Consider the following 27983-nt stretch of genomic DNA (forward strand, 5'->3'; position numbering starts at 1 on the left):
ACAAAATAGTGCTGACAAAATACCTCAAACAAAATAGCACATAAAAAAATATTTTTCAGTCATTTTAAAATATGAATAGAGAAAATATCTTTATTTTATTTTAATATTTGCAATATTTTTCCGTCATTTTGCAGGAAACATAAATATCTTAAAATGTGCTTATACAAACATTATGCAAGATTTATAATAAGATTAAATGCGCGATTTCAAAATACCGGTATAGCATTTATTTATATTCCAAAAAATGGACTTGAAATATATAGTATGATAGTTCTTTAAAATTACACACACATACATGTGTACCACACACATCAACATATACCTAGTCCTTGAGCGGGATCACGACATTTCAAAAACGTATTGGATGGTTGTCTGGTCGTGCGGTTTGCGCTCTGGACTGTCGTTTGGATTTATCGATGGTCCCGGGTTCAAACCCTGCCCGCTCCCATCCCCCGTCGTCCTGCAGGAGGTTTGGACTAGGAAGTAAACTATCTTCAACTCTGAAGGAACATCCGAAACATGTAAAACATTTTACGTATTTGTTAGCAAGAAATTTATTTTAAGCATTGGTGAAAAAGAAGAATGCAATATAATTTAAAGTAGGCCTGCACTCTTCCTCTGCAAATATGGCATACTTCTAGATTAAATAATACATTGTATTTTGAAGAAGATAGAGGCCTCAACGCTCAACAAAAAATGCTGCCCAGGATCTTCACTTACTAAAAATCTGGTACTTTTATAAACATCGTATATTAGTCCGCGCTACTTTGCAGGGAAATTTCGCGCTATTTTGTCGGAGCTATTTTTTCAGGTCACCTCATCCCCCCTATAGATCGGAAAGTCTGAAAGGGGAACTTTACCCGTATAGCCCCAACTGGGGAGCGGTGTGATGGATGGGACTGGGTTAGTGGGCCTTTCTTCCGTCCTCGCCACGTGTAAGTATGTCACTACAACATAAGTTCACTCTCCTCTTTAGCCTGACTCCCAGTTCAGACGTTTTCAAGGAGGTGCCATTCTATTCTTCAGTTTCTTCTCCAATGTTTTACAATGTATGGCCATTGCAGTTCATATAATTATGTATAATGCTAATATATATATATATATTAAAAATCCTCCAACTTTCTTGTATTAGATTAAGACTGTCACGTCATGCTCTATAGTAGAATTCCCACTAAAGATGTAAAGTAAATACGTTAATTATATTATTATTGAAATATACATTACACATAGGACTACTGTTATGCATCAATCATAGGACCACAGTTATACATCAATCATTGGACTGCTGTTATACATCAAGCACTGGACTACTGTTATACATCAATCATTGGACTACTGTTATACATCAATCATCTGATCACTAGTATACAACAAATATTTGACATTATTCATTGTACATTTGTTATGCATATAACTACTGTTACACCTCTACCCTCTGTCTACTGATACACATCACTCCTTTGATCATAAAATGAATGAATAATTATCCAGTAGAATAATTCAATACACATCTTACAAGGAAGGAATAGTTGTCTCCAAGTTTCAAAAGAGTGAATTCAAAGCTCAATAAATAAAAAAAGGTGGGTGTCCAACACTAGGTTGAACTTTGCTTTGTCTAACACCAAAGTAGTTGGCAGTCAAATAGTTCCCAGCTGGCAGAATAGTTTTATGCGCAATTAGAAAAGTTGGCAGGTGTCTTGCAATTGCAGGTGTCAGTCTTAATGACAATTGATACATTGTGGATGACATTTAGTTTGATTTACACGGCATTTACATCCACCAGTTATGTCCCCTTCACCCTGCAAACAAAGAAAGAAAAAGTTGGGATTAAAATGACGTCTGCTAATCAGATCAGATACACATAAAGTAAATATCAATGGACACTTAATTTAAAAACATCTGAACAGAAAGTGCTAGTAAGTCTGCTCCTTTCTATCAGGTCACAAATAGAAAGATTTTTAAAATTTCAAACAGACCACACTTAGACGCCTATTTGAGAATAACATTCTATAGGAGGATATAATGATTTTAAAGTTAAAAAAAAAAAAAAACCAGAAAGGCCACAATTTTAACATTTTAGCATCACAGAGAAGGTACAAGACACCAATCACACACACAAAAACAGACACTAGAAACTTAGCAATTAACTCATTCAATGCCAGTCCAACTATCTAAACTTCACATGTAATGTTTAAGTAAATCTGTGGTATGGAATTTCATTTGCAATCAGATAATTCATTTACTATCTTTACAATACGTTATTATGTGCAATGCTCAATTGTAACACTATTTTCCTCATAGATAATATATATTATTATTATTTGAAAAAAAAAACAAAAAAAAAAAAAAAAACAGGTTTTTTTTTATCAATTTTAAAAAAAGGATGTTATCTGTATGAATTCAGTCAAGAAAAAAAAACAAATTAAAAATAAAATAGTGGTGTGTATTTATGTATAAATGCTGTCAAGTCAATTAATACTAGATAAGTAATGTAAAAGTACCCCTTTCAGAAATTGTGATCTAGAGGGCAGATGGTATGTAAAGGTAATCTAATTCTTTTGCAGACAGATAATGAGGGTGTCGTATGGCCAGCACAATGACCAGCCCCCTTTGCTTTCACCAACGGCCTGGTCGTGCGGTTTGCGCGCTTGACTGTCGTTCAGATTTATTGATGGTCCCGGGTTCAAACCCTGCCCGCTCCCATCCCCCGTCGTCCTGCGGGAGGTTTGGACTAGGAAGTAATTATCTTCAACTCTGAAGGAACATCCAAAACATGTAAAACATTTTACATTTTACAAACAATTAAAATTGTGTGAGCTCAGGGGCAAACAACTCTGAAGTTCAAATCAGGAGTCAAATGAACAAGGTAGATCTAGGTTCACCATCCAAAATTAATGGCTAAAACCTTTTAGCCTTAAAGTTTAAAGGTCATAACTAAATTTACAAGGGTCCTCACAAAATGTATGATTATTGCAGTACTACCATCAGTTCTGAACTGAACTCATTGCTCAGTCAATAAGTTTATTATGCATGACTAAATGCATGACGCGTAGGACGTAATCATCTTCTTTTTTGAAGTAACGTCTGTATTATATAAGATAAGATAAGATTAATCTGTTGACAGGTCAGCAAGACATGGAAGTTTTTACTCCTTATTTTATCATTAGACCTCGGCTGGGTCCCTAATAAATGTAATCTATCTATCTATCTATCTATCTATCTATCTATCTATCTATCTATCCCTTAGTCTGTTGGACCGTTGGGGCACCAGGCAAGATTTGTCGACTGTCTTTCTCCATTCCTCCCCTTTTTTTTTTGCACTGTTTAGAACCTCTCTCAATGTACTAAACTGGGTCATCGATACTGTAAGAATATTGTAATGCTTACCTTTGGACCCCACCTGGGTCCCTTGGTCACCCAACAAATCTCCAGTTTACAAATAGAACATTTGATCCAATCACAGCCTCCTTTCTTCTGAACTATAATCGAACATTGAGGACAATGCATGGCCTCTCCATCTTTTACTAGTTGCTACAAACCAAAAAATAATTTTAGTTACGAAAAAAGAAATGTACAGAAACTTCTTATGAATTATCAGATAAATTCAATAAAAAGATTAATATCAGAGTCAGTAGGCCTAGAATTTTTTGTATTATTCTGATGTGAAATTCTTTTTTTTTTTTTTTAATTTTAACCTGAATTTTATGAAATGTAAATAATTCAAAGTTTAAAACATCTAAATTTAAAAGAGTGCCTGAAGGCAGCACAAACATCTTCTCTCAGATAATACATTCCCCTGCAGGTCCACAAAAGAGAAGGACCCTGAGCACACTGAGAAAGCTGTAGCATGAACGATGCACTTTTTAAAAAAAAATCCTTATTATATGGAATAAAGTTATTATTTACTATAATTGATTAATATCAAAATGACTGCATCCCTAATTGGTTACATCAACTGACATTCTCTGTGAATATGATGGTCAGACATTTCTGATGCGAAAAAATCTGCGTTACAAATCTTAGGGGAATTGGGCTGGCTGTAAATTTTGAGAGAAAAAAAAAACAGCATTTAAGAATATGTAATGATGATGATGATGATGATGAATGATGTGGTCCCTAATGTTTTTTATTCCATTGTTATAATAATAAAACTAAACAATGTCAAGGACGCTAAACTGAACATCACTGTTGCCAACTAACCAAAATGGATTAAGCTCGAATTTTTTACAAAGTGTGGCAGTTGGTCTTCAGATCAAATCTCCATTATTACCCCTGGTTAGTTGCCCATTTTTTTCTAAACAAGTTTGAAGTATAATGCTTCCCCCCATGTTGAACTTAGTGAGTGCTACAAATGGAAGCTCTTAGAACATTGGATTCTGCAGAGCTCAAAAGAGCACAAAAAACTATCAAATACCTTTAAAAAAAAAGCCTAGCTCATCAACACTTCCTGTATTGTGTACGCCAGATACACCAAAAAAGCAAGCTATATATAGTTTTTCCACATGTATGAAAACCTCCACTAAGGAATTAGGGATCTGTTTCAATCTGACAACAAAAGGTCTTATCAAAAAATAGATTTGTTTCATTCTGATTCTGTGTCTACAAAAGGGCTTATCAAGACATTTAATTCATTTTGATTCAGTGTCTACAAAAGGGCTTATCAAGACATTTAATTCATTTTGATTCAGTGTCTACAAAAGGGATTATCAAGACATTTAATTCATTTTGATTCAGTGTCTACAAAAGGGCTTATCACGACATTTATTTCATTCTGATTCAGTGTCTACAAAAGGGCTTATCAAGACATTTAATTCATTTTTATTCAGTGTCTACAAAAGGGCTTATCAAGACATTTAATTCATTTTGATTTCAGTGTCTACAAAAGGGCTTATCACGACATTTATTTCATTCTGATTCAGTGTCTACAAAAGGGCTTATCAAGACATTTAATTCATTTTTATTCAGTGTCTACAAAAGGGCTTATCAAGACATTTAATTCATTTTTATTCAGTGTCTACAAAAGGGCTTATCAAGACATTTATTTCATTCTGATTCACTGTATACAAAAGGGCTTATCTTATCAAGACATTTAATTCATTTTGATTCAGTGTCTACAAAAGGGCTTATCAAGACATTTATTTCATTCTGATTCACTGTCTGCATTTTATAAGATAAGAAAAGATAAATTTGTTTGATTACCTGCAGTAATTCTTGAGTTTGTCGTGCAGATGCATCATTTAATGCCCTCAGTTTTAGACCATCTTGATATTCTTTACAATTCATATTTTCATGAATAGCCTAAGAAATATGTACATATTTATTCAATCAAAACAAGATAACATATGTGTGATGAATGATATTCTTGTAATATCCAATTTTAACGCAAACATCAAAATAAATCAAGCAAGTAATGATAGTGAATTTTGATAAAAGCTAATTGATAGCAATTTCTAAAAGCAAATTCACAAATTAAATTCTATAGCATTCTATAACATTTTCTGATATAAAAAAAAACTTATGACTTTTGGAATATTCCTCCATGACTTGTTTCACAGCATAGTCATGAATATTTACACAAAATTAAAAAAAAAAAGAACTTTCTTTAATAATACCACATTTCTATGTTTTTAACTTCTAAGGAAACTGGTTCTATCACTTTGAGAAATATTGTTCAGATATTATTGGATTTAGTCTATATTTAAAAACATGATTACATAATCTTCATTTGGGGGAACCACTTGAAGCAATCAGCGAAGTTTAGTGTAGTTTAAAATAACCTATATTAACAATAATATGGATGGATGGCTGCCTGGTCGTGCGGTTTGCGCGCTGGACTGTCGTTCAGATTTATCGATGGTCCAGGGTTCAAACCCTGCCCGCTCCCATCCCCCGTCGTCCTGCGGGAGGTTAGGACTAGGAAGTAATTATCTTCAACTCTGAAGGAACATCCGAAACATGTAAAACATTTTACAAACAACTTTTTAATAATCACATGACCTTCAATCGTGAGGAAACACATTTAACTACTGTCACCGAGTTATTTTATATGTTATGAATGTGGCTGTGGTTATCAATGTAGGCGTGGTGGTGACATTGGGTTCTTGTTACAAATCACTGAATAATGAAATGACGCTGGGTGTAGCATACACAATAAGTTTAATATAACACCACATAGTGAATACACCATACAATTCGACCCAGGAATGGTCAGTATTAATCCAACAGTAATATACGAATATCACAACTTAGTACTTATTCTATAACCAACTACTTTAAACATCTAACTCTACTGCTTATATCTTAAGTGACTCAATACAAGTGCTTGCTACAAGATCTCTATGTGGACTGACTGCCTTTTACTCTCTGGTTCACCTAAGGTCAAAAGTGTTCACCTTAGTGCAACATGGGTTGTGAATAAGATTCACAATATGGAATTAACATACACAATACAGAATTAGGGTTTCTACTCTATGGCACCAACTTTGAGGTGGTGACATTACCTATCACCCCCCTTCAAAATTTTTTTCAGCTTGACGAAATAATTATCATAAGTAGGATCAATTGGAATTCTTGGGGTCTATGAAATGTACAATTGCAGAGTTCAAATAGAACTACAAACTTGAAATAAAATATATAATATGACAGTGTTACACAAAATATTTGCTGAATCAAAAAAATTCATACAGCGCTCTCTTATTAAATGTGCTGTTAGACAGCGACAATAGGAGTGTGTCATTAGAATTATGACGAGCGCTCGATGTAGATGATTCTTGAATATGTCAGCTACTTCGACTGACCATATATCAGCTGTCTTCAAACGATGACTTGAATGACTTGTAGTACTAGATTTTCACCCACACCGGTTGTAGTATCACGGTTGTCTAGTTTCACCCACACAGGCTGTAGTATCCAGGTTGTCTCAGCATATCATGTTTGATCTCTTTCCCTTAGGATGTTAAAGTAACTTTGAACAATGCTGTGCTCCTAAAGCTATCTCAACTGGTGTAAAAGTACAACCACATAAATCAGGCTTCCAGATAAATGACACTTAGGACAGTAGTCAACTGGAAAAGTTGAAAATACAGCTCAGACAGGAACAGTTCAAATTGTTCAGTTCATCACAGATGAAAAAAATAGCTTGCTAATGGTAACTGTCATGGCAGGTCAACATGACATGTAGTAGTAGATCTAGATACCAAGTGTGTAGTCAAAAAAAAAATTAATAAATTCTGGATTAGTTGCAATTCATGTAAAGTTCAATCTTGAAGTACAAGTTAAAATAGTAGGCACAGTTAACTTTCAATTTCAGCTCTGTTTTCTGTTAGTAGTGTTAGACTAGCTGAAGATAATAATAATGTCACTCTTGGATCACGTGAATCTCACTTGAAAAATTGTGTGCTGGTCTCAATAAATGTAGATCTAGGTCATCTCTATAATGTTGAATGTGTCGCTGAACGACCAAATGAGAAAAATAGTAGAGTCTATAATAATCAGGTTTTAGCTTTCTTGCTCGTTGAGTGGCGTCATGTGTAAACAAATATTTTTTAGAGTTACTTTTTCATGTGTTAACTAAATAGTTCACTTGCCAACTTCAAAAATATCCGTATAAATGTTACTGTAAGTAACTGTAGTATTAAAATACTTCTGACAGCAATAGAAAAAAATTCTTGACTTGTTCCTCTGGTGCTCATAAATCCTTTAAGTTAGCAGTTCTGACTTCTGACATCATAAAATATCGTTTGCTGACACTTCTGACACTATAAATGCTGTTTGCTGACACTTCTGACACCATTAAATGTCGTTTTCTTACACCACTTCTGACACCATTAAATGTCACCGAGTTATTTTATATGTTATGAATGTGGCTGTGGTTATCAATGTAGGCGTGGTGGTGACATTGGGTTCTTGTTACAAATCACTGAATAATGAAATGACGCTGGGTGTAGCATACACAATAAGTTTAATATAACACCACATAGTGAATACACCATACAATTCGACCCAGGAATGGTCAGTATTAATCCAACAGTAATATACGAATATCACAACTTAGTACTTATTCTATAACCAACTACTTTAAACATCTAACTCTACTGCTTATATCTTAAGTGACTCAATACAAGTGCTTGCTACAAGATCTCTATGTGGACTGACTGCCTTTTACTCTCTGGTTCACCTAAGGTCAAAAGTGTTCACCTTAGTGCAACATGGGTTGTGAATAAGATTCACAATATGGAATTAACATACACAATACAGAATTAGGGTTTCTACTCTATGGCACCAACTTTGAGGTGGTGACAACTACCAGTTGCAGTTTAAAGCAGATGTAGTCTAAAGAAATTACACAATTGCTGTTTTTATGCATAAAAGAGTGCATCTAACTGAAAGAATTACTTCAGTACATTTTCTTAAAAAAAAAACAGTTGAATGAAAGTTAGTATATTTTACCTTGCAGGTTAAACAATTCTCTTTCTCACAAACTGGACACTTGAAAAAATTGACCAGGTCTTCATAAATACACCAACCATGGCAGTCAGCTGTTTTACAATGGTAAGCATTGGTCATTCTAGATTCTGCTTGGTCTAAACCTCTTTGTAAAAACCTTTCAAAAATGTCTACAGGAACAAGCTAAAATTTAAGTATATAAATACACTTTATTACAAGGTAACACCACAATTAGACTATAAAGTCTAATGAAAGACTATATTTGTAACACTAAAGTGAAGATAATATTGTAGAGAATTCTAAGCTATAAAAATACCATTACAAAATCAATATGTCTATTGCTAATCAGATCTGTTACTTCAACTTGAAAATTTTCTGCTGGGAGGAAATGTTTTGATTAAGTTTTCATCATCCTTTAGAATATCATAGAATATAAAAGGGCATGGTGGCTACGTGGTAAAGCTCTTGGCTTCCAAATCAAGGGGTCTTAGGATTGAATCTCAGTGAAGAGTGGGATTTTGAATTTAGGGATTTTTAGGGCACTCCTGAGTCCACCTAACTCTAATGGGTTCCTGTGGAAAATTAAAAGCATTTGGTCCTTTTGCTGGCCACATGACAGCCCTTTTAACTGTGGCCACAGAAACAGATGACCTTTACATCATCTGCCCTATGGGGTCAGAGAAGGGCACTTTTCACTTTTTAAAATATAACAAGTTTACACAGAGAGAGGGTGTAACTCAGAGGTCCTCCCATGGTCCATATACTTGATAAGCAGGTAAAAAGCCAGATTTCAATATTTTCAGCACCAATAGCAGAATCTATGAAGTATCACCTATCAAAAGCTCAATCTGATCAATGTTCATGAACCTAGTCAAGTATTTACAATGCATTAACTCCAAAGAAAATGTGCTATAACTTAAGAAAATGTGCTATAACTTAAGAAAATGTGCTATAACTTAAGAAAATGTGCTATAACTTAAGAAAATGTGCTATAACTTTGGTTCATTCAAAGAATTTGGAAGGTCAATAGTTCTTTTAAAAGAAATATAATGTAAGATGATGTTACTAACGCAATGAATGCTTTCTAGAAAAGTTATCTAACATGGTACTGAATGTAGAAAATTTGAAAGTGAAAAAATAAAATCACTAAGGTGCAGAAAATCCAGAACAACGCTGCACAAATAGTCCTACACAAAAACAAAACAAGATTCTGCTACAGTTCACTTGCGTTCACTGTATTGGCTTCCTGTGAAAGCAAGAATCAACAACAAGGTGGCCACACTTTGTCATCCGTGTATCTCCAACAAAGAAATACCTTTGTACCCTAGTGAACTTAATCACTCCATATGCACGACTAGATTGACACATGAAATGCATCGGACGTAATTATCTTCTTTTTTTGAATATACAAGATAATATACAAGATATGACCATCAGAGAGCTCTAAGCTCCAAGGAATCAAGCTTCTAGTTGTGCCATGTTTCTCCATCAAAAAAAGTTTTGATTTCCAGGGTTTTTTTTTAGTGCATGGACCAAAGGTTTAGAATTCACTTCCCATTGATTTCAAACAACATTCTTCACTGCATTCAAGAAGAACATTAAGACCTATCCATTCAAAACTTTTTTTTAACATTAGTTTGTCATTTTAACTCTTGTGTGTTGCATTATCTTTTTTAACAGCACTATATAAATTAAATTATTTTATTAATGATGACAAATAAAAGGTGTTGAAGAGCTGAAAAGAGTGAAAGAGTAAGAAAGTGAGAGATGGCTGAAAAGATGAAAAAAAAGAGTGACGCTTTGGTTGAGTACGTACTGCTTTGATCTCTCTCTCCTGGAGAACTGACTGACAAGAATACACATTGTCTTGATATGGACATTTCACAATAGCATCTTCAGTGTGTCTCACAGCTTCCAATAAACAAGGTCTAGAAATACAGTGGTCAGAATGTTTAATGTGAAAAAAAAGTGCTTAGTATTCTATACATGAGATATCAATATCATATTACAGTGGATCCCTCGACACATTGCCATCATGAAAAGGCTGATAAACTATCAAAGGCCGGATCATCTATGGAACAACCAGATAGACCTGTTAACTACCTCACCCTAAGGTCAATGTTAGTCAACTAACAGTGGGAAGCGTGGTCGAGAGGCTAAGTGCGCATGAACTTGGCTTGACTTGGCTACCTAGAAGGGGGCTCGAGGTTCAACACCCGACTCGGGCAGAGTTGTGTTTACTGAGCGCCTAAAGGCAGCACGGGAAAACCAACTCCTAGATACCCCCTCCCCCCCACTGGTCCACAAATGAGATTGGACCAAAGCGCTCTGAGCATGCTATAAGCATGAAAGTAGCGCTATATAAAAGCTATAATAATAATAACTATCACAAAGAGGGGTGGCTCAACCAACGGGCGTCAGGAAACACAGACAGAGCTATGTACAAAGAAATTACCATGCCAAACAAACTGAACAGTATAAATTATGTATTAACTTCCTCCCCCGCAAAGAGCAATCTACTATCTTTCAAATAAGAACAAGACACACACCTCTGTTAAATTACCATCTTAACAAAATAAATCCCACACACCTTAAGAAACCATAAACCATATCCTCTTTGAATGCCCCTTCCTAATCCATTTTAGGCAGACCCTACTACCACTACAGCCCAACAAAACCAACACTCTGTATGGCAGTGCTGAGCAACTGAAGAGAACAGCACACTATCTTTCATTGGCACAGTCTGCAAATGAGCTCACAGCTCAGCAGCAAAAATCTGGCTAGAAGAAGAAGAAGAAGAAAATGCATGAGCTAGGTCAAGGCCACACTACATGCTGACTACCCAGTACTTACTTGCAAAAACTGTGAAGACATTCTCGAAGCACTATTCCATCTCCGTCGTCAATCTCATCAAAACATATTGGGCATTCGAAGCAATCCACATTGGAGACTAGGTCTTGGTCATCCATCTCCATCAGCATCTGAAAGTTTTGCTGTTTCACAGTCTCCTCTGCCTGAAAACAAAAACAGTGAAAGAGTGTGTACACTGTCAAGTCTTTACACTAGTCAATGCATCTCAGACTTCAATTTTACATTGGGTTAATGTCTACTTTACCAAGATTTCAGCCTTACAAAACACAAATATAATGATTTATTATTCAAAAAAAAATTATATAATGCCTTATTTGCAGTTTATTATTAATTAATTTTTTTTTTAAATGTTTACAATGTATTGCATATTTATATTCATTCAAAATCACAGACAAACATTTCAAAGTGAGCTAAAAGGACAATTTTTATTTCATAAATTGATCCCTTAATGATTAAATATATGTTTTATTATGTACATTGTTCTTTTAAAAACAGAATCTTAATGAAAGGGAACAAAATAATTTATTTGTTTTAAAAGTTTTAGATGTACTTTTTGAATGGAAGATCATTCAATCCTAGTCCATACTTTCACAGAGCAAGTATGGCACAACCTTGTGAACTATAGGGTATGATGTAAAGGTGACCTGTTTCTGAGACCCATGGTTAATGAGGGTGTCATGTGGACAGCACAATGGCCAACCACCTTCTTTTACATTTCCCTAACTCATGTCAGGTATCCCATTAGAGCAAGGTGGACTCAGAGGAGCCCTGATGATCCTGAAATTAACAATCCCAGTCTTCGCCAAGATTCAAACCCATAACTTCCAGGTTTGGAAACCAAGACCTTTACCCCTCAGCCACCACCACCACACAAGCAAGCAGTGATTTAAAGGTGACTTATCCTCTTAGTCACAGTAAGGATAAAGTCAATGTTAATAGGGTAGAAAATAATATGGAACATCTTTTAATATTTCGCTCGAAATTTCTTTTAATAAACTTTTAAAAAGTTGCTAATTTGTTCATTAACCAGCTTGTATTTCGATTTCAATGAGGAAAATAATTGAAGGAAAGAATAAATATTTCTGAACTACAGACATGGAGATTCTAAATTGTTTTCTCAATTGCACATTTTTCATGCTTTAGTATGCTATGGTCCAATCTCTCTTTTGTGAGAAGGTTTCCATGATGGCTTTTAGAGCTCAGAACTCTTCAAGTCGGGATTAGAACTTGAGCACTGGCTAAACCATAGCCAAGAAGTTTTGGACTCTCTGCCACACATCCTACAGAAAGAAAAACTTAAAATGTGATCTGTGATCAGTTTAACAATATGCCAAATTCAACTGATGACTCCTTGATATAATGCAAAAACTAATATAGTGTTACAACCCTGCCATGCACACCGCTTTCCAAGATAGTGCAGAAGGTGCACACTATCAGAGACTAGACTAGGAAGGATGTTTACATTAAGAAGAAGATAAGGAGTTCCATGCTCAGTTCCACCCAAGTCTAGAGCTGATGAAGATGCTGTGCTCAAGGCAGACTTTGTTCTATGTATTTGTGATGTCTCCATGTAAATAAACACTGAAATCGTTGAGTTGCTTCCCTTAAGTTGTCAAAAAAAGTATAATAATTTTCCCATAGATAATTTTAAGTTTTTTTTTTTATAGCCATTTAAAATTAATTTAGAATTATACTTGACAAAAAACAAACAACCACAAAACCTAATCACGACTAATTTCCAATAAGGGTCAACAAAGCAGTCTTAGACCTTTAACAACTTATTGTGTTATGAACTAGAAATATCTAAATTAAAAACACACCTCGTCAATATTTAGTTCTTGTAGGTGAGACATACTTGTTTGTCATGTACTAATAGAAGAGCGTAAAAGATCTTTGTAATTCCAGTTTTAATAATCATAAATTTAAATGCTATTTTAAAATGTTCTTAAAATTGACTGTTTTACCTTAAGGCAAGTTTTTTTTTTTCAGATGTCTCAATAATCATAACTTAAATTGGCTATTATATGAGTTATATCTAGATTTCACTTAACATATTTCAATCCGTCTAAATTCTCTTTTTGTTTGTTATTGCTCTTACTAAAAAATTATCAAGTAAAATAATAGTAAGAAATGGTTACAGAAATAATTTAGATCAACAAGTGCCAAACAATGTTGTTGTTTTTTAAAGTTTATTTATGGAACTTCATCATTCCATGGGAAGCATTGATTTTTTTATCAAAGTTTTAGAGAATCACATTTAGATTTTTACAATGTCACACATGATCTGTGTAACAAACACTTTTTAACAAACAGTAGAAGGTTTTAAGTCTAAAAAATATCTACCAAAATAATAGTCTCAAAACTGAATATAACTACTAGAATAAGAAAACAAATAGTTGGAATTTTCTTTAAAAAAAATTAAATCATGAAACAATCTACATTCTGCCACTATTTTAAAATAGTACATGAATTATGAAAAGCCTTCATAGTAGTCTATTCTTATGTTGACATTGTTAATAATACCAAGGATGATTTTTGGCATGCGATCAGATTTTGAAAGGGTTTAAAAACAATTATATCACAATATCATGGATACAAAACAGGTGCTGTCATTAAAAAATAAAATATTGGCATCTTGCATGTATTTAAAACGGTCCAATGCAATGAGAGCAAACACATTGATTGGTAAGAACCATAATAATGCATTGTCTTCAAGTTTGAAGACTAAAGAAGAGTGCAGTATTTCACATAGCTCTTCAGACCCAGCTGTGACCTACATATTTTGTCACATTTAACACAGACAAAGTAGTATCATTAGTAAATTTAAATCATCCATCAGACAATTACAATCTGAACAACTGTGCAACAATCATTGTTAAACATTTCAAATATTTGCTGCATTGATTATATATTACAAATGATCACATCATTCATCATTACATATTGAAAATGATTACAGCATTTATCATTACACATACAAATGGCTGCAACAATCATCATTACATATACAAATGACTGCAGCAATCATCATTACACATACAAATGATTGCAGAGATTATCATTACATATTGCAAAATGTTTGCAGCCTTTATTATTTTTATTATTCATTATTAAAATTAGGAATAAAACAATCTTTACACAAAAATTACATTTTGAAATTATTTCTTTAAAAATTCTGAAGCAATGACAAAATTTTATATCGTCTATGAAGTAATACAATAATGCAAGTAATCAACATTTAAACAGTAAAAACCACATTCAATAAACTTAATTTTCTTCATCAGATTGGTTGTTTTCTATCGGATATCTAGCCGGAGTGTATGCTGAATATCTTCGAAAAGGAGATTGCGATCTAGTTGAGGCTTCCTTTGCCGCATTGTTCAAGTTCTGGTTTTCTGCTGGTGAGATCAGGGACATGGCTCTAGCTCGTGAAACGTTCTGATGGTCTGAAAAAGTTTCAGCTTCATCCGGCTCCATAAAATGTTGCTCAGGGGAAGCCCTTTCAGGCCAGTTGGCGCTGACCAAGGCGGTTTGACCACTGGCCTCGTAGTTTAAAGCTCTGGCCAGTTCCTGTTGCTGCTCAGTGACAATGTCCGAGTGTCGACTAGATCTGTTGTTGGGGGCTGACAAGATCGTAAGAGGTGGAGGAGCAGCCTGCAACACACAGAGAGAATATTGTCACATTTCCAGAAGAACTTAAGGATGAGAATTGGTTCCAAGAGTTAGAAGATGAGGTGGCGACTGTTTCCACATGAAGTGCATAGATAAGAAAATGAACTTGTCTGCACAAAATAATTCCATGGAATAGAGCACAGCACTAAATAAATCATCACAAACAAACTCGCAGCAATAGAAAGTATTTCACTCCCACAAATATCTCATTCTAAAATGCCACCTCCACAAACTAATTGAAAGTAAAATTCAATTTAAAAATTGTTGCGATAATATACAATTTCTATAACTAAATAAATTATAGCTTTTATATAGCGCTACTTTCATGCTTATAGCATGCTCTGAGCACTATGGTCCAATCTCAATTGAGGACCACTTGGGGGAGGGCGTATCTGGGAGAAGGTTTTCCATGCTGCCTTTAGGCGCTCAGTAAACACAACTCAAATCGAGTCAGGTGTCGAACCTCGAGCCCCCTTCATAGGTAGCCAAGCCAAGTTCAAGCTTCCCTAATTCCACAATTAAACTCCATGTAATGGAACTCTGCAATAATTGGAGAAGGTTAACATAGGGCCATGACTATTGGGCAAGAGAGGAATTGCATTAATTTTTTCAGTAGCCAGAAATATTTTTGTCATTATAGACAATAAATAGTTCTCTTTTACACAAGAAATTTTGTAGTAACCAAAAAAAAAAAAGATTTGACAGGAGTTTTTCAGCCTCTCCCACATCAAAGAACTAAAAACAAATGTCAGCACACACTTATTCGAAAGCTGTTAATACACTGTAAAAATAAACATGAACAAAATACTAAAGTGCAAGCTAAGAACTTAAAGGGAAACTCCGATGGTTTTTCAAATTTGAGTTATTGACATATTTGAATTCTGCATAAAAAGTTATAATAGTAAACATTTCACCATTTTTTATTTAAATGCTTAGAAACATTTACATTTAATAATTTAGACAGTAAATTCTTGACATCTCAAAAAAAAATGGGGTTCTTTGATATTTTGTTTTTAGGTTAGGCATACGTCACTTCCCTCATCAATACTGAAAGGGAAACAAGATTTGACCAATTGTATCACTTCATTCTTACAGTAGCTGTTAGGCTGTTAGGCTTAATGACGGCCTAGTCCAGAACTATGGTACAGTTGTATATAGATAGATAGATTTAAAAGCATTAGGACAAAAAGTAGATAACTTTGAGGAACTATTTTGTATTTGTACACAACTTATTGACTATCTAGGTATTGTTTCTGTTTTGATTTCTTGCTTTCATTCATATGTCAGAAAGAAACAAAAGAATAAGAAATATTCATTTTTCTTTTTTTTGAAATTTCTTAACAATTGCTGTTTTATTAGGACAAGAAATACAAAAGAATAGATGCACAAAGGAGATTCAGGAAAACTTAGAAAGAGAAAAACTCTAACAAATTATTTCATTTTCTAATGTAACAAATGATGTTAATATCTAAAGTAACAAAATATGTCATTTTTCTAATGTAGCAAATTATGTCCTGTTTTTCTAATGTAACAAAATACAAAACATAATGAGGGATTATGGATACGATGACATGGCCTAAACTGTACCAATGTGCTAAAAATCCAAATCCTAATAAAATCAAATCACAGGAAAGTTACTGACTATACAAACACAAGCATGACCTAAAAATTAATGATAAAAATCTATCTACCTCTCGAGTCAATCTTTCCATTTGTTGTTCCTTCTCATAAAGAGCTAGTTCTTCTGGTGTTAGCTGGTAGCCAGGTGGAATGCAGTAGTTCGAAGGTCGTGGGGCAGCACAGGCTTCACATCCTGGTCTAATGGGCAGATTGATGAGTGTACATATAGAACACTGCCATCCAACAGGCTGAACAGAACCATTAAATAGCAATTACTTTTTGGCATTGCTGGACGTAAAGTTGCAGAAACAATAAAAACAACAAAATGCCAATTACAAATCATTTCAGAGATTACAATTTCTATTTTAATAAAATCGGGAAGATTTTTATTGTTTAAATAATTTTTCAGACAAACAGGCCCATAGCCCCAGTGTGTAAGCACCCGTGTGGGAAAATTGGTATTTTTTACATTTTTAATATTCTTATGGTATTAAAAGTATATATGTTCTGAAACTAGACATATTTTATTTTTAAATTTGTTTGTTTGTTTATATATATTAGATCTTAAATTTGATTATTTTTTCAAAAAAAATTATTATTTAGGTTTTTTTAAATTCGGAGTTATCCCTCTTTGCTTACTGCCTGGAATGGGTTTTTCTTAATTGGAAATAGGAGCTATTGGGTTAACCATGGGCAACAGAAACAGATGACCTTTACATCATCTGCCCTGATCTGAAAGGGGAACTTTTCACTTTCTAGCTACAACCCAACAACAGTGCATTAACCATCAGATTTTTTTTACTTTATTTTTTTTTACAGCAGATGGTGACCTTGGCGGTATCTTTGGACTAGCTACAACCCAACTACTGTACATTAACCCTCACTACAAGTTTAGTTGGACTAGCTACAACCCAACTACCGTACATTAACCCTCACTACAACAGTTTAGTTGGACTAGCTACAACCCAACTACCGTACATTAACCCTCACTACAACAGTTTAGTTGGACTAGCTACAACCCAACTACCGCATTTTAACCCTCGGATTTCTTTACCTCATTTTTTTTTACAGCAGATGGTGACCTTGGCGGTGTCTTTGACCTATAGCCTGAAGAAAAATTGGATTGCTCAAGAAGCATAGACTCCGTTCTCACAGACCTAGGTCTTTCAGATGCTGCGTTTGGAGGAGGAGAGTGTTGAAGAGCATTGTTCGAAACTAATTCCTAAAAACAAAAGAAAAAAAAACATTATTTATGTTACAAATAACAGTGCAAATACTTTTATAAGTGTCAATTCAGAGTTATTTGACTGGCCAACATGTAATCTTTTTTTAAGCATTTGTCTGGCCAGTTTTTTTGAATATGAAACATGCAGTCTTTTTAAAGTATTTGTCTGGCCAGTTTTTTTGAATATGAAACATGCAGTCTTTTTAAAGTATTTGTCTGGCCAGTTTTTTGAATATGAAACATGCAGTCTTTTTAAAGTATTTGTCTGGCCAGTTTTTTTTAATATGAAACATGCAGTCTTTTTAAAGTATTTGTCTGGCCAGTTTTTTAAATATGACACATGCAGTCTTTTTAAAGTATTTGTCTGGCCAGTTTTTTTAATATGACACATGCAGTCTTTTTAAAGTATTTGTCTGGCCAGTTTTTTGAATATGAAACATGCAGTCTTTTTAAAGTATTAGTCTGGCCAGTTTTTAAAATATGAAACAGGTAGTCATTTTTAAAGTATATGTCTGGCCAGTTTTTTTGAATATGAAACATGTAGTCTTTTTTAAAGTATTTGTCTGGCCAGTTTTTTAAATATGAACCATGCAGTCTTTTTAAAGTACTTGTCTGGCCAGTTTTTTTGAATATGAAACATGCAGTCTTTTTTAAAGTATTTGTCTGGCCAGTTTTTTAAATATGAAACAGGTAGTCTTTTTTAAAGTATTTTTTTTTGGTCAGTTTGTGAAATATGATAAAGAGAACGGTCAAAGTTGAAAAAAAAGTGATAAGACCATTTTCTTTCTCGGTTATTTTGGTCGCTGCAACATGCACATAAACTTTTCTTATTCTTATCAGTTTAAGCTCTCAGCCCTAGGACGACAAAAGTGATCATCATCGATGGACAAACTATAATATATTAAGTAGTGTATTTATGTATTCGAAGAAAACAAAAATAGCGCTTAGAGATATTTCAAACTTAGAAAACAACTTGAGCTGTGTAACAATGAACATCTGGTTTAGCAATATAGCTAGTTAAAATCAGGCGTAACGTTAATAAGTAGAAATCTATCATCAGGCCTAACTTTAATAAGTAGAAATCTATCTTCAGGCCTAACTGTATAAAGTAGAAATCTATCTTCAGGCCTAACTGTATAAAGTATAGAAATCTATCTTCAGGTTTAATTGTATTAAGTAGAAATCTATCTTCAGGTCTAACTGTATTAAGTAGAAATCTATCTTCAGGTCTAACGGTATTAAGTATATCTTAATCTTGACCTGTAGTAATGAACTTGAACTGGTGAGTGAAGCTTTGGATGCTTGCCTGCTAGCCATACCACTGTGGACTATGGTGTGCTCTAGTTCCTCTAGACCTTGCTGCAATGGTGTCCAAGCACAGGAATCATCTAATGGAAGATTACATTCCATTTAGAATTTTACTAACTGAGCTTTGAGTATCAAAAAGAAAGAATCAAGTAATGCTTGTAGTAAATATATTGTATTTCACCAACAACTCATCACTTATGTACATAGAATGCAAAGTTCAATCAAATCAATGAATGAGAAATATAGTCACACACCGCTTTCAGAAATCTAAAAAAACCTTTCTCTTCTCAAATAAAGGTTCTCTACTTCTCTAGCTTAAATCATCCACACACCTTTCATACTTTCCCCTATTCTCCACAAGAAGCCGTAGACCATGATATCACAACCCCTCATGCTATCCATGGTCAGTTTCTCAAAACCTGATGGAAGAATACATTCCATTTAGAATTTTACTAACTGAACTTTGAGTATCAAAAAGAAAGAATCAAGTAATGCTTGTAGTAAATATATTGTATTTCACCAACAACTCATCACTTATGTACATAGAATGCAAAGTTCAATCAAATCAATGAATGAGAAATATAGTCACACACAGCTTTCAGAAATCTAAAAAAACCTTTCTCTTCTCAAATAAAGGTTCTCTACTTCTCTCGCTTAAATCATCCACACACCTTTTATACTTTCCCCTATTCTCCACAAGAAGCCGTAGACCATGATATCACAACCCCTCATGCTATCCATGGTCAGTTTCTCAAAACCTGATGGAAGAATACATTCCATTTAGAATTTTACTAACTGAACTTTGAGTATCAAAAAGAAAGAATCAAGCAATACTTGTAGTCAATATATTGTATTTCACCAACATCACTTATGTACATAGAATACAAAGTTCAATCAAATCAATGAATGAGAAATATAGTCACACACCGCTTTCAGAAATCTAAAAAAACCTTTCTCTTCTCAAATAAAGGTTCTCTACTTCTCTAGCTTAAATCATCCACACACCTTTCATACTTTCCCCTATTCTCCACAAGAAGCCCTAGACCATGATATCACAACCCCTCATGCCATCCATGGTCAGTTTCTCAAAACCTGAACTACAGTAAGACTAAAAATAGTTTGGGGATGTATAAATTTAGACCTACATTAATCTGACTTATGACAGTGAGAATGATGAATGGAAACAGATTTTCAATTTTTGCACTTTGTAAAATATCATCAGATTGTCTTCCTTTGTAAAAAAAAAAGTATAGTGATGCTACAGCAATCAAAGAAATACCATAGTTCACTATTAGTTGCTGGCAAATTTTATCAGAGTGGCTTCTGGTTCTTTCTGATATATGAATTTCTAGTATGCAATCTTTTAACAGTACTTTCAGAGTCTAAATTTAAATTTAGCCATGACAACCATTTCAAAATTAAGGTAATCAGGGGTACTAAAGGGGAAATCGTCAAGCAGGATCAATTAAGTAAATAGTTACCTCCTTCTTGAGACAGTGCTAAAGGCTGCAGAGCTCTGCCTTCAACTGAGAAAATAAAATGCAATACTGTAGAGTTAATAACAACAATAATAAAAGGGCAAAATTATTTTAGCCAAGGACCAGCATATTTAATTAAGCAGTCACTCTACATTACTAGCCCAATATACCAAAACATAAGCTCCTTTCTTGATGCATAAGTCTATAATTTATTTACTTATATCCAACAAGCACAAAAATCACAAATTTAGTATTTCATAACAAAATGGTTCACATAGAAAGGTAAAATTAGACAAATACATTTTCCAGCCATTAGATCTAGGTCTATGTAAAATGAACACTTATTTCTTATGCTTAAACAGTAAAGTTTTAAGCAAGCCATAAATCAAACGAAAAATTAATTTGAAGTGCTTACGTACTTAGGGATTGTCTCTCCTGTTGATAACTTTGTTGATTAAGTCCCACAGATCGAGCCGTCACAAGATACAAGTAAATGGTGTGGTTCGATGCTTTCACTCCACACTGACCTAGCTTATCTGTGTCACTGAAGATTTTCTTGCCAATGATCCACCTCTGTACTTCCATGGGGAAATCGTGTATCAACATGACCTAGAAATACACAGGAGATAGACACTCCCTTCAGCATAAAAAAAATAATATAAAAATACAACTATATCTTAGTAACCTTGGACTGTTTGCCTGAATCTTCAAGTACCATCAACAAGGTCGCTTCTTAGTTTGATATGCTGTTTAATCTTAAGTTTTGAAACCGTTCACACACAAAAAAGAAATGCAAACCTTTCTTTTGAGATCCGTTATTGTATCACAGGCTTTCACCATCAGGTTAAAGTAACATCCTTCAGATACTCTGTCCTCAACATGAACTCTAATACTGAAAATGAGAAATAAAGATATATACCAATATTCATGAAAATAAATGTTATAATATAGTTCAAGAAATGGTTGTTTTAACATTTTTATCCAGATATTTCACTTTAAGTCATTAATTCAACTCACAATAATTAAAATACAATTTTCTTTATGACAATAAGTTTCCCTTTCAGACTTTGAGATCTATAGGGCAGATGATGAAAAGGTCATCTGTTTCTGTGTCCCACAGCTAACGAGGGTGTCATGTGACCAGCATTATGACCAATCAATTTTACTTTCCCAAAGCTAATGTGAAGTACCCATTAAAGCTGGGTGGACACATAGGCGCCCTAAAGATCCTGAAACTAAAAATACCAGTGTCACCAGGATTTGGAAGCCAAGTACTTACCACTCAGCCATAGCACCACCATGACATTAATAATGTGACTAGTAATTAGGTCAAAGAAGTTTAGAAGTAATAAATTTGCAAGAGAAACTCAAGTAATTATGACAATGTGACACCCTCTTTAATTAATTCAACTAAGTGTAACATATATTATTATAAGCATATTACAAGGTCTTCTGGGCTTGCAAGACCTTCTTTCAGGGAACAGTACCAGGTAAAAGAAGAAGAAGCAGACAGAGAAAGTGATGGGAAGACTACAAAAAAGAATGGACGGGCCTGCCTTTGAAAGAGGTTCTATCCAGGCAAAAGACAGAGGAATGGAGAAAGCCGGTCAACAAATCTTGCATGGAGCACAACGGTCCAACAGACTAAGGAATAGGTGAAGGTGAAATGGTGAAGGTGAAATGTAGCGAAACAAATGTTACTACCTGAACTCCTTTTCTTTGCTCCTCTGTTCATTTTCATCTTTTGGAATGCTGATGTCTAGTTTGAGCTTCAAGCTGGCCAGTTTGTCAACTATTTGCTTGGCTTGATCATTTTCCCCTGCCTGAATAGCAGCAGCTAATTTATTTACCAACACAGATGCAGCATCCTGGATGAGTTCCTTGGTAGAGCTATTTAAGGTATAGCTTTCCCCTCGTATCATTTTAAAAATTTATTTTAAAACTAAAGGAAGCATCTCTTTTTTTTTTGTCTGATCTGGAATTTAATGCAGAATTTCTTTGTTCAATGTTGGCTAAAAAAAATATTATAAATTATAAGCTTCTAGATGTACAACTCGATTTTACTAAGATTAAAGTAAAAAGTAAAGTTCCTCTTTCAGACCATGCTACCTATGGGGCAGATGATGTAAAGGTCATCGGTTTTCTGTGGCCTATGGTAAATGAGGGCGTTATGTGGCCAGCACAATGACCAACCGCCTTTACTTTTCCCATACTAATGTCAGGTACCCATTAGAGCTGGGTGGACACATAGGCGCCCCATAGATCGGGGCATGGGGGGGGGGGGGGGGAAGGAGCCAGAGACAGTGTGTAAGAAAAGGAGTGCAGTCCAGGCAGTTAGAACGGTGCGGTATAATGTGAGTTCTTGAGAACGGTAGCTGTTCTAGTCCAGGAGTAGACAGAGAGACTAATGGTGTTTAGTAGGCAGTTCTGTTAAGTACAAGAAAGCATTTGTAGTTAGTGTAGCCAATTGTTTAGTATTGGCTGTGGATGTATTTGTGATTAAATACCAGACAATTGTTTGGAACTCTTCTTGTTGAGTTAGATGTGTTTAGCAGTGTTTACACAAGACCTGATTGAGAAGATTGTAACAATATATTACCACTATTTTTGCAAGTATCTCTAGATGCATTTTTTTTTTCAATATAAATTATAAATGCTCAGAGCTTTACATAGACTAAACTTCTCCCAGGTCTTTCTGAAGATATATAGGTTAGTTACACTTAGTTTCCATACATCTAAATTATTATATACACAATATTTTGTAGATCCTATTAAATAAAATTAATATTATCTAGACTCTAGAAGAAAAGAATCATCCAGATCTGCCACATCTCATCTAGATCTATATTATATGATACCATATCTAGAATAATCTAGATTGACTAGACCCCTAGATGTAACATTACTGAATTTACATTACAAATAAATTATTTTAATTAGTAAAAATAATTAGAAGAATCTAGATCTAAAAGATTACCTTACACTTAGACTTTAAACTTAGGTCGCCTTAGGCTTAGGTTGGCCTTTATGCTACATAGTCCTAACTTACTACTACTAGTGTCTAGTAGTTATAGTTTCTCAGTGTCTGCACTAGATGACTAGTCACTAGATCTAGATAAATATTATATAACTAGATAGAATTATTAGAATCTACATATATATTATATAATTATAGTCTAATGACTGTCTTTATCTAGATTGACTAGATCTATCAATACACACAAATCATAATATCATAATAATATCGGTAATAGTTCAGATACGCAGATACCTTTGCCGACCACCATGTTGTTTGTTAAGCATATTTATCTCCCTTACCTATATTGAACTTTCTATAACTTTTTTTAAAGAGAGTTTTTGTTCTTATGCTGTCAACTTATGATTTTTTAAGTGTATTTACTGAAATGAAGGTCTAAATAAAATGTTATTAATAAATTGATGAACTTGTTGTTTCTTCTTTTTTTCTACTTATGAAATTATTAATTAAAAAATATATGTTAACAATTAGATCTATAATTAATATAAAACAAATATGCATGAATTAAATGAAATGAAACACGCATCTAGATATACATGTTATGTTTAATTATTATTATTTTTTGAACAAAATTATGCATTATGACTTAGTGATCTTTTGAGAGCAATGACAATAAATGATATAGATCTAGTACGGGAAACTTATTACTATAAGAAATAATACTTTTATGTTTATCTGTTGATGATTAAGACTACAGTTAGATCTATACATTTCTAACGAATTTTAAGCGCTCTCTATTTTCGTAAAATCACACCACGAAGAGAAAGAATTTTATGAAGCTGACACATATCAGTGTCCCTTTCTCTTTCGCCGTGAGGTCTTCTGAGTGGAGTCTACTGTCTACCAGAGATTGTTTGGCGTGTGTTTTATGATCAGATAGGACTAATGTCTGTGTTTATAACTCTTACCACTACCTCTGGCTCCACCTCTCTTGGAGGGAGGATAGGTCGAGTGTAACTAGATCACGAACGTCTTTGTTAAACGTTACGTAGCACCTGTTAAACTATCATGTTTCACAATCTGAAATTTACTTTGCATAGAGTGGGGAACAAAAGCCAATGTATAAAGAAACAGATAAGAAGCATATACACTACTATTTAGATAATTTATGCATCTTTACTTTCGGAGTTCATTAAAAAAAAAACCTCCTCACCTATTACACTAAATTTGTTTAAGATGTGTAGTTGTGGGGGGGGGGGGGGGGGGGGGGTTAGCGACTCCGCCTACCAACCCTTCTCTTCACATGGATCCACCTCGCCCATGTATTACATTCCGTTACGGAGTCCAAAGCAAGTTTTCTCTCCCGCCGTACCGTACAGGTGGCGATTTTCTCCGTTTATTCTTACGTACCTTTAAACCCTCGCTGCGCCGGCCGTCACACACGATCTTTGTCTTTACGGCAGAACTAGGTGTGATGTAACATCACCTTCCCCTGCTCGGAGCTTCGCCGGCGCCGTGGTCATATTAGGTCATCTACTGCTAGGATCGCTGGTATGCTCATAAAGGGAGAAGGGCAAGGTACGGTGTTTTACTTGGTCAAAATTTATCCTTCTTCGCTTTCTTTGCCGGTTCGTTTCACCGACATGCAGTTCAACTGAGGTCTAGTCGGATGAGACTAAGACTGAGACGTGACGCAACATAACGATGTCACGATCAAAACTCTCTTGGTTGTATCCTATAATGTCGGCCAGCTTCTACAGATAGTTATGTACGATAAAAACTCCCGTGGTTGGATCATATCGTGTTGTGATGCCATTGTAACATTTCCCGAATCTGTTATAAAAGGAGTTCCCTTCCACTCTTCAGTCCTATCATTACTTTCTCTACCTTGTTGTAGATATTGCTTGTTCTTATATTGTGCATTGTTTTTCATTCAATATGATTATAAGTTACCGTACATAATAAGAGAAGGATAAAGAACTTGTACTTATAGCTACCATATTTTTTTTAACTGCAGCATATGGAGCTGATGAAAAAAGATACAACATGGGCCACAACTGCAGAAATGCTTGCAGCTGCTACACTACTGCAAAGAGACATCTATACATTCTCACCAAACCACAACAAAACAAAATACTCATGGCTATTATTAAAACGATTAAAATGATGCAAACACATACATACTATCTCACACAGACAACCATATATGCTGCAACATAACACTATTGCATACAAATGGTACCACAAGAGGCCACATGTAACTGTTTTTTGCCAAATCCACTGCTTGGAGTATGATGCTTTAGCCTAAATTTTTAAGTGTTGATTAATATTTCATCTTACAATCTATTCAGATTAGATCTATTTGGCTATTTGATTTTTTTCTTGCATGCTTTTAATATCTTAAATAACATTTAATGTCTATTATTTTCATGTATTTAAAGTCAGGGTACCGGTATCTATTTATTTAATTACTTTTATTTTGCCAATAAAAGATATTTTGTTAGGCTTAGAGTTATTTTTTTATTTTTCTATTAATTTTTTTTTGTCTGTTGTATTACTTTAACTACATGATTTTAATTTCGATTTTTAGTTATTTTTCAAAGTACAAAAGATTGTTTGCAGTTTAAATGAATTTTAATATTAGATCTAATAGCTGCTAGAAAGAAAGACAAAGCAGCAACAGAAAAAAGTTGGCAAGTAATTCAAGGGAGATAGTCTAGTACTAAGCCTTAAAACCAAAATGGCGTATTTCCAATGACAATATATGGTAATAAGAAATAAAACTTAAAAATATATATTTTAAAAACTATTTATCTCCGAGGAAATCAAATTACATATTTGTAATCTGCATTTTTTTCTGCATATTCTGAAAATATAACAGAAACCTGATTTAGCGTTTCTAGTGTCGTATACTAATACCATAATATCTAGTACTTCATTCACATCTTCACAGCAAAGTTGTTAAGTTTAAAAAACTTTTAATTAAATCATTTAACTTCATTTAAGTTAATTCATTGATTAACAATATTTATATAATATAACAATATAATTGAATATAACATAATAACAAGATGCATGACTAGGTCACTAACTTACTTTGACTAACTACTACTCAGAATAATAAACTAGTGATTAACTTTAACTAGATCTAGATTTTCATGATACTAGATCGTCTAGAGTCTACTAGTGAGTAGTCACTGTCGTGACTAGTCTAGACTCTAGAATGACTAGTCTAAGTTAAAGTAGATCTATAAAAAGTAGATTTATAATTTATTATATAAAATATTGCGTAATAATACGTAGATCTAAATATCTTCTTTTGCTTCTTTTTTTTTGGCGTAATCATGTATTTGATAAGATATCGTTATATTTTATATTATAGATAAATTTAAAAAAAAAAAGTTTTATCTAGCTCTAGACTTAAGAGTAATTCTAGACTTTAGTAGACACAGTAGTTATTAATCATACTAGATCTAGTCAAGAATAGACATAGTCACATACTAGATCTAGATCTAGATCTAGAATAGAGTTCAGGAAGTTGACGTGTTCTAATTTCGTTTTCAAGAAAAAAGATTATCACAGTGCCACATACCTACATCTATATACATAAATATATTATATATTTTTTTAAAAAAAAGAGACCTATATAGGTCTGTGCACGTTTCCATTGTCTGTGAGACCTCACTATCTTATCTTTAACAATACAGACGTTACTTCAAAAAAAGAAGATAGGTTGATAGGCTAAGTTGACTTATGCTGCCGTACCGTGTGGTTGCATTTCCCCCCTCCTCTCTCTCGGTGCAATTTTCTGCGATTTCCATAGATCAGGTTTAAATATAGCTTTTATATATTATTATTATTATATAAGTATATATAAAAGCTATAATATGGGATGCGCCCAGATGAGTCACTGGCTTTGGTTACGTCTTGAGACGGGGCAGAATCTGGAGAGGCTGATCAAGCCAATTCTGGATCGGCGGAGTTTGCCACAGTTCGTGCATTTATATTCATCTGTCCTAAGCTAGGGCTAGCTGACAGGGCAGCTTTCTTTTAATTTCTCTTGGCCGATGCAGCATCTTTTCTTTTGCATTCAGCAAAGTTCGTACCAGCACGTCCAGACTGTCTCCATGCTGTCCGGTCTTGGACTATCTCCTCCCCCCGTGACTCTCATGTCTCGTTTGCAAACATCTGTAAGTTAGTCTTGGGTCTGGCTCCCTCTGCTAGCTCAGCGTATAGGATGTCTTTAGAGATTCTTCCATCTGGCATGCGAGTGACATGACCGAGCCAGCGTAGTCTTCTCTGTTGAAGGAGAGCAAAGATGTTGTGCATGTTGGCCCGTGTTAAAACTTCCTGGTTGGTGACACGACCCCTCCAGGAGATGCACACA

The 27983-nt window shown here is 34.3% G+C and overlaps 1 protein-coding gene across 3 annotated transcripts; it reads right to left on the bottom strand.

The window, feature by feature from the left end:
* Positions 1 to 62: 62 nt before the first annotated feature.
* Positions 63 to 27032, bottom strand: LOC106079797 (ranBP-type and C3HC4-type zinc finger-containing protein 1-like). Of its 3 annotated transcripts, none has more exons than XM_056036517.1 (15): positions 26693 to 27032; positions 23602 to 23730; positions 22324 to 22594; positions 21418 to 21511; positions 21039 to 21228; positions 20623 to 20667; positions 19094 to 19221; positions 17663 to 17830; positions 16680 to 16856; positions 11299 to 11459; positions 10262 to 10373; positions 8449 to 8628; positions 5200 to 5298; positions 3388 to 3531; positions 63 to 1799 (listed from the first exon to the last, which is right to left on the bottom strand). In XM_056036517.1, exons 3-15 carry the CDS (start codon positions 22539 to 22541, stop codon positions 1719 to 1721), a joined length of 1797 nt encoding a protein of 598 aa, XP_055892492.1. In that variant the 5' UTR covers positions 22542 to 22594; positions 23602 to 23730; positions 26693 to 27032; the 3' UTR covers positions 63 to 1718. The 3 variants fall into 3 exon arrangements, with proteins under 3 accessions (XP_055892492.1, XP_055892490.1, XP_055892491.1); XM_056036515.1 differs by having other exon boundaries at positions 23597 to 23730; XM_056036516.1 differs by having other exon boundaries at positions 22324 to 22631; positions 23597 to 23730.
* Between the last annotated feature and the right edge of the window lie 951 nt (positions 27033 to 27983).

This window comes from Biomphalaria glabrata, chromosome 7 (assembly GCF_947242115.1).
Source record: "Biomphalaria glabrata chromosome 7, xgBioGlab47.1, whole genome shotgun sequence".
Classification (NCBI taxonomy): Eukaryota; Metazoa; Mollusca; class Gastropoda; family Planorbidae; genus Biomphalaria; species Biomphalaria glabrata.